Source organism: Siphateles boraxobius, unplaced genomic scaffold (genome assembly GCF_051911475.1).
Source record: "Siphateles boraxobius isolate OS27281-9 unplaced genomic scaffold, OSU_SipBor_1 25, whole genome shotgun sequence".
Lineage (NCBI taxonomy): Eukaryota > Metazoa > Chordata > Actinopteri > Cypriniformes > Leuciscidae > Siphateles > Siphateles boraxobius.
In genome coordinates, this window is record NW_027508866.1 from 36,520,349 (window position 1) to 36,534,117 (window position 13,769).

Here is a 13,769-nt window from a genome sequence, read left to right on the forward strand (position 1 = left end):
ACAGTGAACACAGCGCTACATAGAACACACAGCGCACAGCGAACACACAGCGCTACAGTGAACACACAGCGCACAGCGAACACACAGCGCTACAGTGAACACAGCGCTACATAGAACACACAGCGCTACAGAGAACACACAGCGCTACAGCGAACACACAGTGAAACAAAGAACACACGGCGCTACATAGAACACACAGCACTACAGCGAACACAGCGCTACAGCGAACACACAGTGAAACAAAGAACACACGGCGCTACATAGAACACACAGCGCTACAGAGAACACAGCGCTACAGAGAACACACAGCGCTACATAGAACACACAGCGCTACAGCGAACACACAGTGCTACAGAGAACACACAGCGCTACATAGAACACACAGCACTACAGCGAACACACAGTGCTACAGAGAACACACAGCGCTACATAGAATACACAGCACTACAGAGAACACACACTGCTACAGATAACACACAGTGCTACAGAGAACACAGCGCTAAAGAGAACACACAGCGCTACAGCGAACACACAGCGCTACATCGAACACACAGCGCTACAGCGAACACACAACGCTACAGAGAACACACAGCGCTACAGAGAACACACAGCGCTACAGAGAACACACAGCGCTACAGAGAACACACAGCGCTACAGAGAACACACAGCGCTACAGCGAACACACAACGCTACAGAGAACACACAGCGCTACAGAGAACACACAGCGCTACAGTGAACACACAGCGCTGCAGAGAACACACAGCGCTGCAGAGAACACACAGCGCTGCAGAGAACACACAGCGCTGCAGAGAACACACAGCGCTACATAGAACACACAGCGCTACAGAGAACACACAGCGCTGCAGTGAACACACAGCGCTGCAGCGAACACACAGCGCTACAGAGAACACACAGCGCTACAGTGAACACACAGCGCTGCAGAGAACACACAGCGCTACATAGAACACACAGCGCACAGTGAACACACAGCGCTGCAGCGAACACACAGCGCTACAGAGAACACACAGCGCTACAGAGAACACACAGCGCACAGTGAACACACAGCGCTGCAGCGAACACACAGCGCTGCAGCGAACACACAGCGCTACAGAGAACACACAGCGCTACAGAGAACACACAGCGCTACAGCGAACACACGGCGCAACAGAGAACACACGGCGCAACAGAGAACACACGGCGCTACAGAGAACACACGGCGCTACAGAGAACACACGCCGCTACAGAGAACACACAGCGCTACAGAGAACACACGCCGCTACAGAGAACACACAGCGCTACAGAGAACACACAGCGCTACAGAGCGCGTTTCCTCACTACCTTGAAGAAGTTTTCAGTGGTGTATAAAGACCTTACTTAATGAACCATTATATTTGTATTAACTTAGAATGAGCAGTTTCTGTCTACACACACCGCGGGTTCCCTTACACTGAAATGCGCCGGCATGTTTCTACGGTGGCCCTAAACGGACAAATGCGTTTCGTTACTATGTTGCTCTTCGTGCAAGGAAGCAAGCTTAGTTCAGCGAATAAAACACTGACACAATGATGAACAAGTAACAATAATATTCGCAATAACATATAGTTTTACTGAATAAATAAGTAAACATAATTTCTTAAGTTATCCTTGTAAAGAAACCTCATTGCTGAATTGGCTACTCTCTGCTGTCTCAGACGACGACATCACTTCCTGTCGGCCACCGTAACTTCTGTTGGTTGCAATTCGTTGCCTCACCACTAGCTGTCGCTAAAAATCACATACTGCACCTTTAAAGCCTTTATATATTATGCATTATAAACTTATTTTTAATGCATTAATTATGCACCTTATTGCATGAACTCGTGAAAACTGTAACCACAGTTATTATACATTATAATACTTACCTATTCATTGTTAGACCTTTAGAAAGTATGATGCATTAAAACACATGACAAACATTCAGTTTTAGATGCATCTGCAAATATTATAATGCATTTTAACTTTGATTACAATTATTTATGAGATATAATCCTTTATAACATACATTATGAATACCTTTATAATGCATTATACATAAAAGCTTTAAACAAAGTGTTACCATTTTTTGTTCTCAATATTTATGTTGTAATAATGACTTAAGCTGCTTATTTTATTAACACAAACTGGGAGAGATGTTAAGTGAATCAACCACAATTAATTTAGCAATAATGTCCCATTAGTAATTCATTAATTAACATTAACTAACTATGAGCTATACTTAAATAATGTATTAATCTTTATTACAATTAGTAAATAAAAATTGTATAAATTTTTAGGTCATGTTCGCTCACAGATATATTTTAATTATGTATTAGTAAATGTTGAAATTAACATTAAGATTAACACTCTTTAGAAGTATTTTTCATTGTTAGTTCATGTTAACTAATAGAACCATATTGTAAAGTGTTACGGATTATTTTAATACATAAGATTCATTCTTTTATTGTATTATTTTATTTTTGTCATCCCTCGGCCCAGTTTGAAGGTTGCTAAGGCTCCTGATTGAGAAGCACTGCTTTACTATTATTTTAGTGATTTATGAAAACAGTAAACATACACTGATGAATCATACGCTGTGTGACCAGAGATAGTTAATAACATCAGTTGTCTTACACACTTGACAGACGTTACGAGGAGCGCCGGTACGTTCTTCGTTTCAAGTGAAACAACTTTCCCAGGCATGTTGTGATTTAATTAAGCTGATTCGGCCCTAGTGAATGCTGGGTAATCATCAGAGCCACGCTTCACTGGCCGCGCGAGCAGGTGGAGAAACGCTGATAAAAAAAACACAATTATGCAGAAGTAAATTGGTTTGGCGAAGAGCGTCGTGGCGAGGACGGTTCAGGAACACGTAAGCGTGTGTGTGAAGCCGCGTTATCTGCTCGTTCCAGCTCTGTGAATGTTCGAACGTACAAACACACTTCTTTGACTCAGTCTCTCTGCTGATATTTCTGTTCCTCGTTTTTTTTTCTCTTCGTCTCTCACTTTTACACCCTTAATCTGTTGCTTTTCCCCGCTCGTGTCATTCCTTCATGTCCTCAGGTCGTGTTTTGGCACGTTTTTTTGCTTCTCCATCCATAAACTGGGTTTAGTTTCCATCACTCTTCATTTGTTTTAATTGAGCGGGGCTAGTTGTCACGACTCCAATGAAAACTTCTCATGGTGGGTTTGTTTTTGCAAGTCAGTTTCTGTAGAGACTCAAACCGTGATGTTTTGCCTACAAAAAAGAAGCCCTATTGAACGTTTCCACTGTTACCAACCAGGAAAAATAGTTCACAAATTATGTAAGTTCATTATTTACTCACCATTATGTCATTCCAAACATAATTTTCCACAAAAAATCATTCATGGTTTGAGGAATCATTCATGTCTGGAGCAGAAGTGCTGCAGAACGACTTGCGATTTGATCACATCTCATTAAACACATACTAGAGCTGCACGATAAATCGTTAAAAGATCGCGATCTTGATTCAAACACCCACGCAATCTCTTCCTAAATGATACCGATTCGTCTGTGTCTGTTAAAACTTTGACAAAATCACAGCAAAACATTCAGATCTGCGTTTGCACTGCCACTGAGCCAGAAAAAGACATTATCATGTATAAAACGCTTCACAAAGTCTTTTTAGCCACTTTTTGTGCTGCAAATATACACACTATCACAGAAAAACTGGGATAAAAGTTTATAGTTTGAATATAAACACTGATGTCTACGGTAATGATCAAAATAGAGCAAATCTTTTTTAAAAAGTAACATGGCGCTTTAAATAAAGATTGTATAGATTACATCGTTACACCAGTAGGTGGCGACAAGTGACTGTTAAAAAATGCCTTTGTCATTAGATCGTTCATTCATTCAACAGATTCGTTCAAAAACACTGATTTATCCAGTAATGAAACAAGTGAAATATTTATGAGTGAGTCATTGAATCATTCACTCAACCCAATTTTTTAAAAATCATTCATTCAGACTAATGAAACATTTTTAAATAGACTGCAGCAATTAACATTTTGTTAGAACCTCTAGTAAATGACATGTTATTTTATTTAGTTGTCTGTTCAGAATCAGGATCTCTATTTGAAACAAAAACAATCGTGATTCTCAATTCATCCAGAATCGTGTAGCTCTAACACGTACTTATTTAAACAATAATTAGTGTTGATTGCAAAGCATCGCTATTACTATCTCGCATACTTCTTCCTTCCGTACAAATTTTGATACGTAACTCATCCCGCACCGTTTGTCGTGACTTTTATAAGCGGTCGGGCGTAGAGTTTTCGTCCAGCGGGCCAGAAACCCCATAGAATTAACATTGGACAGAACTTTGTGACATCATATCATTGTCTTAATTATTATAATTGAATATTCTAGATGCTTGAGATTACACAATGACCACTGATAGAGAAAACAAGCATTCATGCAATTGGACATTTCACTCAAGCCTTTTATTTTTGAGATATAGACCTGTGACAACTTGCCCCCAGTCTCCCTGATTGTTGATTGATTTATTTTCTCTTTTCATTTAAACCATCATTTCGAATCCATCATTTCTTCACAGTGTAGCCTGTGTGATTTAAATTAGTTAGTGCTAATGTTCACAGAAGACTGTGTCGTAGTTTGGAAGCAGTTTAGATGTTTTTGCAGCTTCAGGTACTTTGAAGCCGTTTCTTCAGCTCCAGGTTTGTGGACTTTGGCACTCGTGTTGCGAAGCAAATTCTAACCAGACCAAAACCATGAAAAAGAAATGTCATGATGACTTGAAATAAAATAAACATTAGCTAAAATAAAAAATATATGAGAGGTTATTTTGTTTCAGCTAGTTGCCAAGGCAGCATTTCTCATTTTCATCCAAAGAAGTTTAACTTGATGTACTAAAATAACTAAAAACAAAAACTGTGGTGAAAATCAAGCTTTTAATGTTGTTTATGTAGTGATTTTAATATGCTTTAAGACAAACCATGTGTAAATTCATAAGTCGACAGCATTGCTGAGTATTTTCTGCTTAAAACTGCAGTGAACCAAAGACAGTCTCAAAAACACGCTTTGAAATCGCTGGTGTTTCTGACGTCACAAACTACCTTGTAACCAATCAGATCAACGTGTGATCGTCAACGAGTGGATCTCTGAGTGAGTGAGTGGAGGCGGGGCTCATTTGCATATTCATAAAACAGCGTACACTAAATGAGGCGAGGGTGTCGAGTTACATTCAAGATATTTTAAGACATTCAAGGAAAAAACATTTAAATGTCATTTTGTTGATCAAAGATGAGTTTTAAGGGATAAAATTATTGAATACATGTAATTTAATAGACATATTTATATATTATATCAATGATACTAACCCTGAATTTTTTTAGAGCCGTTCAGTCGGAGGGTTTGCCTAAAATTGTGACATGAGAAATATATTTAGATGAATCATAGACGCTTTGATCATGTATTGAGTTCATATTGTACTGATGATGTAAAATCATCATCTGTTTTATTACCCGAGGCTGTGATGTTCTGGTCAGATTGCTCTGTTCTTCATGGTTTGTGACATTGAGGACACTCAAACTGGTATTGATCAGACTAATGGAGCTCAGAAAGCTCTCGCTCAGGCTTTAAACGCTCTTTATTTTAATTATATCCAGGTCATTGTATTTTTCCTCATTTATTTATGTTTTATTTATAGTTTTGATTTTTTTATTGATTTATTTCATAAATATATCAAATAAATTGTATTTTGTTACAGGTCTTCACATAAAAAAATGACACAACCCCACAAAAAAAAAATGGATTTGAAATCTGTTAGTGGTGTGTGTCTGAAGAGTCTGTACATTAGATCCTCAGAGAAAATAACTCTTCACACACTCTCATGTAACTCTGGGTAAAGTCTCGGGTGGTCCAGTAATTGAAGAGACAGGAGCTCTAGAAAAGGCTCTCAACTTAAAAATGTTTTGGTTTATATCCCCGTTCTCACTCCTTGTGTTGATGTTAATATGAGAAACGGGGATGAAGGATGGCAGCGTATCAAAAAGCCCTGGTCTGAGTGACACTTCCAAGAATAAAGTGGTTTTCAGAGTCAAGTGTGATGTTGTTTTTCGCTCATTCTGCAGATGAAATCCTCATGGCCTGCAGACGTCGGGTATGAAAGGTCTTTATTTGTGGAGAGTGTGTATTAATGGAGCGCAGGTCTCGTTCTCCTGCTCATACACACGGGTTGAAAGCTCCTGTAGTTTCTCTAATGTACTCAATGTTTCTCTAATGAAGACTTCAGATGCTCAACTCCTATGAAGATTTCAACATGCACCAATGCTATATTTTCTAAATGGCATAGTCAAAATAATGTTACAAATAATCAGTCGTTAACAAACAAGTATTCATTACTTCATTGTATCTACATTAAATTATTACATTGTTTAAATTAATACATTTTTATATATGATTTACTTATTGAATTGTTCACAACAACAGAGACAAACTCAATAAAAAATAAAATAAAATAAAAAAACATCAAGACAAAAACACCAACACAAAGTCTTTCACCCCACTAACAGGTTTAGTGTAATATATAATATATTACAATAGAACTGTATGTAATAATAAAAGAAATAGGCCAAAATAAGCCATAACTAGGTCCAGTAAGTAAAGTTGAGTAACTCAAAAACTTGAATAACAAATTAATACATTTTTAGCTAACTGTGATTTTGTATATGTACATTTCTGAAATACATAACTTAGACAGTCAGTTCTGATAATAGATCACTCTAAATTGTAATATGGACTCATGCACTTTCTGTAAAACTGCTTTGAAATGATTTGTATTGTGAAAAGTGCTATATAAATAAAGGTGAATTGAATTGAATTGAATTAATGTGCAGTTTTGTTTTGTTCCAGGTCCACACCAAGTTCCACTGCCGTCAGGCTCACGCTCCCGGATCGGACACGTCCTGCCTCTCGTTCTCCTATGACGGAGTAACTCTGGCGTCTCGAGGAGGTGAGAGGCTGAGATATATATATACACTCACCTAAAGGATTATTAGGAACACCTGTTCAATTTCTCATTACTGCAATTATCTAATCAACCAATCACATGGCAGTTGCTTCAATGCATTTAGGAGTGTGGTCCTGGTCAAGACAATCTCCTGAACTCCAAACTGAAGTCAGAATGGGAAAGAAAGGTGATTTAAGCAATTTTGAGTGTGGCATGGTTGTTGGTGCCAGACGAGCTGGTCTGAGTATTTCACAATCTGCTCAGTTACTGGGATTTTCACGCACAACCATTTCTAGGGTTTACAAAGAATGGTGTGAAAAGGGAAAAACATCCAGTATGCGGCAGTCCTGTGGGCGAAAATGCCTTGTTGATGCTAGAGGTCAGAGGAGAATGGGCCGACTGATTCAAGCTGATAGAAGAGCAACTTTGACTGAAATAGCCACTCGTTACAACCGAGGTATGCAGCAAAGCATTTGTGAAGCCACAACACGCACAACCTTGAGGTGGATGGGCTGCAACAGCAGAAGACCCCACCGGGTACCACTCATCTCCACTACAAATAGGAAAAAGAGGCTACAATTTGCAAGAGCTCACCAAAATTGGACAGTTGAAGACTGGAAAAATGTTGCCTGGTCTGATGAGTCTCGATTTCTGTTGAGACATTCAGATGGTAGAGTCAGAATTTGGCGTAAACAGAATGCGAACATGGATCCATCATGCCTTGTTACCACTGTGCAGGCTGGTGGTGGTGGTGTAATGGTGTGGGGGATGTTTTCTTGGCACACTTTAGGCCCCTTAGTGCCAATTGGGCATCGTTTAAATGCCACGGCCTACCTGAGCATTGTTTCTGACCATGTCCATCCCTTTATGGCCACCATATACCCATCCTCTGATGGCTACTTCCAGCAGGATAATGCACCATGTCACAAAGCTCGAATCATTTCAAATTGGTTTCTTGAACATGACAATGAGTTCACTGTACTAAAATGGCCCCCACAGTCACCAGATCCCAACCCAATAGAGCATCTTTGGGACGTGGTGGAACGGGAGCTTCGTGCCCTGGATGTGCATCCCACAAATCTCCAATTGTAAGATGCTATCCTATCAATATGGGCCAACATTTCTAAAGAATGCTTTCAGCACTTTGTTGAATCAATGCCACGTAGAAGTAAGGCAGTTCTGAAGGCGAAAGGTGGTCAAACACAGTATTAGTATGGTGTTCCTAATAATCCTTTAGGTTAGTGTATATCTCACTGTATGTATGAGACGCTGTAGAGATTCTGCTGAGCTGTTTATATCATCGGAAAATACAGAGAAAACACATTAAGACAAGGAAAAACATTCTTTGGAATATATACAATGTTTATATATATATATATATATATATATATATATATATGTATGTGTGTGTGTGTAAATACAGAATTTAATTAAATTAAAAAAAATTACATTCATTATAATTATTTATCTAATTGTTTATAAGTGTATTTGTTTTATTTATGAATTTTATGTGTATATTTTTGAAAAACATGATATATATATATGTATATCATGTTTTTCAAAAATATATACATATATTAATAAAATTCATATATATACACACACACTTTAAATTAATTTTACTAATTTTATTATTTTTATATTTATCGTTTAAAATATATATTGTTTATAATATACAGTATATATATAAAATTATATATAAGGTTAAAAGTTTTTGTTTTTATATATATATATATATTCAAATGTTTCATGTTATCTAGATACAATCACGCTTTCTTTGTGTTGAGCATATTCTCGCATATTCAATATATTCTAGCATTTAAAACATTAAAATTCATTTTTTAGCATTTAAAACCCACATATTAAAATGTATTTTTTAAATTATTTTTCATACATTTAAAAGTGCTATATGTAAGAATTTTCATGCATTAATCGTTTTTTTTTTTATTTCCGCTTGTAATGAAACTTAAATAACAAGACCTTCCATGACTTCCTAGGTTGTCAATGTAAGCCTATAGACATTCTGTGTGAAGGATTTTTCCAGGAAAATCCAAAAGGATGTGACGGATTCGCTCCCATGAGCCTCTCTTCTGTCCTAACACATGAAATGAATGCTTATACAATGTTCAGGATAACGCCGTAAGATTCTGTACTGTAATGTCAATGTGTCATGCAAAGAAAAGGGATTCAATCAAACTATAGTCTCACATACTCAGATCTATATATTCTATAGTCTGAAATATATACTTCATAACAGTATAATTTTAATGACCTCATCTGTCGACGTTATTCAGTGAATCTCTGAGCTGGTGCAAACATCCACATCACTATAATCAGGATGTCGGGATGTTCATTAACGGTATATCACTGCAAATGCATTTTAATCTACATGCTCAAATATACTGCTTGTTTGATATTATTCAATATTCATAATTTATCAAAATTATTCATACCATGAAATAAGATTTCATTCATACCGCCCACCCCCAACTGAATATGTGGGTTTTAAATGCTAAAATATATTGAATATGTGGGAATATGCTGGACACAAACACAAAGCGTGATTGATTCCAGATAACGGAGGTCTTGTCTCACCGTGACCTTTGACCCCGGCATGGAAACGACCCGTGTTTGAAGGCAATCACACTTTGAATAGTGTTAGTCAGCATGTGTCTGGAGATCCCATCAGAGTCACGATTCTCCGACTCATCCCGACGGACAATGCCACAGATTCAGGAAAGCACCTTCTGACATCATGGGATCATGTGATGTCATTTTCCAACCCTTGTTTTGTGTGTGTGTGTGTGTGTGTTTTCAGGAGATGACACGCTAAAGACGTGGGACATTCGAAGCTTCAAGAAGCCTCTCGGACAAGTTACTGGATTGACCTCCTTCTTTCCCATGTAAATGAAACTTCCATAAACAGATAACACTTTTACACCCTGAACTCTTCTGCAAATGATGTTATGAATATTCGTTATTAATTGTTTACAGATTGTGTGTCATGATATCAGTCTGATCGATCTCTGTTCTTAGCCAACATATTTAGAAAATATTAATAATTAAATGTATTATATAATTTAATTTAATATAATTTAATTTAACATAATATAATATAACTTAACATAATATAATTTAATATAATTTAACATGATATAATTTAACATAATATAATTTAATATAATTTAACATAACATAATTTAACATAATATAATTTAATATAATTTAACATACTATAATTTAACATAATATAATTTAATATAATTTAACATACTATAATTTAACATAATATAACTTCACATAATATAATTTAATATAATTTAACATGATATAATTTAACTTAATATAATTTAACATGATATAATTTAACTTAATATAATTTAACATAATATAATTTAACATAACATAATTTAACATAATATAATTTAATATAATTTAACATAATATAATTTAATATAATTTAACATACTATAATTTAACATAATATAACTTCACATAATATAATTTAATATAATTTAACATGATATAATTTAACTTAATATAATTTAACATAATATAATTTAATATAATTTAACATAAAATAATTTGATATAATTTAACATAATATATTATAATATGCATGTGTCTTTAATGAGCTCCTTTTAATCGAGAGACTGCATGAAATAGTAGTTTTGCAAAAGTCATTTGTCACTTTCAGGATCATTTCAACTTAACTTGTGAAGGTACAGAAATCGTTTTTTTTTTTTATATGAAAAAATATGATTCCCAAGTTATGATGCCTAAAATATACACTCTCCCTTATGCGTTCATATTAATGCAAAATCTGTTTATTTAAAGAAAAAATAATGCATGTACTAATGTTATAATATTAAACTTTTACATATTTAATACATTATAATGTGGTGTCGGACATGAATTGGAGAGTTTTATTGTAGTATTGTTAAAGTTATAACTGTAAGTAAATCAAGTTCCAACCGTCCGAATAATTCAGGGAATTTTAAAAGTGTAATTTCCAAGCCTGGAGAATATTTTTTAGGGTTAATATATATATATATATATATATATATATATATATATATATATATATATATATATATATATATATATATATATATATATATATCCTCCATATAAACCCTCCAGGCTTGGAAATATATATATATATTGGTTATGGTCAGTTTTAAAGGATTTCCTCGGATAGACTTTTTGAGTTCAGTCTCTGTAAAATAATTTCTGTATATTAGAAATAGCTGGAAAAATCATGGAATTAAAGAGTGGTATTTTAATATTATTTATCCACCACTATAGTACTACTGAATATTTGAGCTTTTATTTTTATATTTTCAGTTTAAGTTTTAGTCATTTTGTGACTTTTTTTTTCTTTTTTATTATTATTATTTCAATTTCCTGTTTAGTTTTTGTGATTTTAGCACTTAAACATATTTCATTTGGTTGCAAATGCCAAGTTGGCAAGTTTTTAAGTTGAAGTTTTTCTTCTAATATTTATATTTCAGACTAATTTCAATGAATTAAAATGATTTTTAATAGTTTTAGTTTTGTGGTAAGCATCATGTCAGTTTTTCACGAAAATACAGCTGATTATGAATTGTTATAAGGCATTATGAATGTAAACACCTGTCTTTGTTTGCTCTTCTCTTTATTTAAAATGTTTACGTTGTTTATAATTATTTATCCTATTGTTTTCTGGGATCAGGACGGACTGCTGCTTCAGCCCGGATGATAAACTTGTCCTGACGGGAACATCGGTCAGGAAAGATGAAGGGAACGGGAAGCTGATGTTCTTCGAGCGACAGTCTCTACAGAAAGTCTATGAGATTGAAGTGGCCGATACGGTACGTTATACTTTTGTTATCATGAGTTATGTAGTGCTGAGTCTTTACTTATAATGTTTCCAGATCACAAAATATGATTTGACAGTGCAGTTGTTACGAATTTGCGTGGAAGCAAAGGCAGTAGGCGGATCTAAATGCAGCAGTAGACTTTAATTACAGATACAGACAAGATACTCGTGGTACGCACATTAAAACATACATTCAATAACTGACCACGAACAAAAGAGCAGACAGGATTTAAATACACAGACGGGATGAGGGAACAAGACACAGCTGGGGCAAATCAGAACACCGAGCGGGACCATACAACCTAACAAGACAACACACCTGAAACAAGGGACCTAATAATGACATGACTAGGATAACAGACTACAATTAACAAGGCACAAACTGAATAAAAGACCAAAGACAGAGAAACCACAAACCAGAAACATGACAAAATGAATAAACACCGTAACATTATCCCCCCCTTCCATAAGGCGCGACCCCGCGCCGAATGAACATCAAATAGGGGCGGGAGGGTGGGCGCCCTGGAGGCTGACGAGGGCGTGGCTTGCCCGGAACAGGAAGCCTCCAGGGCGGAGCAGGACGTGACGGCGGCCAGGGCGGAGCAGGATGAGGCGAAGGCCAGGGCGGAGCAGGACGAGGCGAAGGCCAGGGCGGAGCAGGACGAGGCGAAGGCCAGGGCGGAGCATGGCGTGGCAAAGGCCAGGGCGGAGCATGGCGTGGCAAAGGCCAGGGCGGAGCATGGCGTGGCAAAGGCCAGGGTGGAGCATGGCGTGGCAAAGGCCAGGGTGGAGCATGGCGTGGCAAAGGCCAGGGTGGAGCATGGCGTGGCATAGGCCAGGGTGGAGCATGGCGTGGCAAAGGCCAGGGTGGAGCATGGCGTGGCAAAGGCCAGGGCGGAGCACGATGAGATGGTGGCCAGGTCGGAGCAGACTCAGACGAGGATGAGGACCATGTCGACGTCGTCTCCATGGCCCTCACGGAGTACCTTCTGCCCCCCCCCAAAAAATACTTGGGGAAATCCTCGGGAGGAACCTCCAGGTGGTAGATGGGTTCCGGGCAGGCCTCCCGGAGCTTGAAGGGCGCAGGCAGGACGAGGCGCAGAGGCGGGGCCGGCAGGGCGAGACGCAGAGGCGGGGCCGGCAGGGCGAGACGCAGAGGCGGGGCCGGCAGGGCGAGGCGCAGAGGCGGAGCCGGCAGGGCGAGGCGCAGAGGCGGGGCCGGTAGGGCGAGGCGCAGAGGCGGGGCCGGCAGGGCGAGGCGCAGAGGCGGGGCCGGCAGGGCGAGGCGCAGAGGCGGGGCCGGCAGGGCGAGGAGTCTGGGAACGCCCTCCGTAGCCTGGCGAAGCAAACGAGTCCTCCTCCTCCTTCTGCGACGACGCTTCACTGGGCTTGATTCACTACTGGACGTACTTGACTCAGTAGACTCGGCAGACTCGCTTGACTCGGTAGTCGATTCACTTGACTTGGCACTTGATTCACTTGATTCACTTGACTTGGCACTTGATTCACTTGACTTGGCACTTGATTCACTTGACTTGGCACTTGATTCACTTGACTTGGCACTTGATTCACTTGACTTGGCACTTGATTCACTTGACTTGGCACTTGATTCACTTGACTTGGCACTTGATTCACTTGACTTGGCACTTGATTCACTTGACTTGGCACTTGATTCACTTGACTCGGCACTTGACTCACTTGACTCGGCACTTGACTCACTTGACTCGGCACTTGACTCACTTGACTCGGCACTTGATTCACTTGACTCGGCACTTGATTCACTTGACTCGGAACTTGACTCACTTGACTCGGAACTTGACTCAGAACTTGATTCACTTGACTCGGAACTTGACTCGGAACTTGATTCACTTGACCCGGCGGCGCTTGACTCACTTGAC

At 38.2% G+C, this 13,769-nt stretch overlaps 1 protein-coding gene across 1 annotated transcript in view; it reads left to right on the plus strand.

Annotated features, from left to right (window-relative positions):
• Nucleotides 1–13,769, plus strand: part of wdr70 (WD repeat domain 70) — a 116,827-nt gene that overhangs the window by 70,074 nt on the left and 32,984 nt on the right. Inside the window, exons 11-13 of the mRNA XM_077243804.1 lie at nucleotides 6,914–7,013; nucleotides 9,829–9,913; nucleotides 11,725–11,863. Coding sequence (XP_077099919.1) covers nucleotides 6,914–7,013; nucleotides 9,829–9,913; nucleotides 11,725–11,863 — 324 coding nt within the window. The remainder of the gene's footprint in view (nucleotides 1–6,913; nucleotides 7,014–9,828; nucleotides 9,914–11,724; nucleotides 11,864–13,769) is intronic.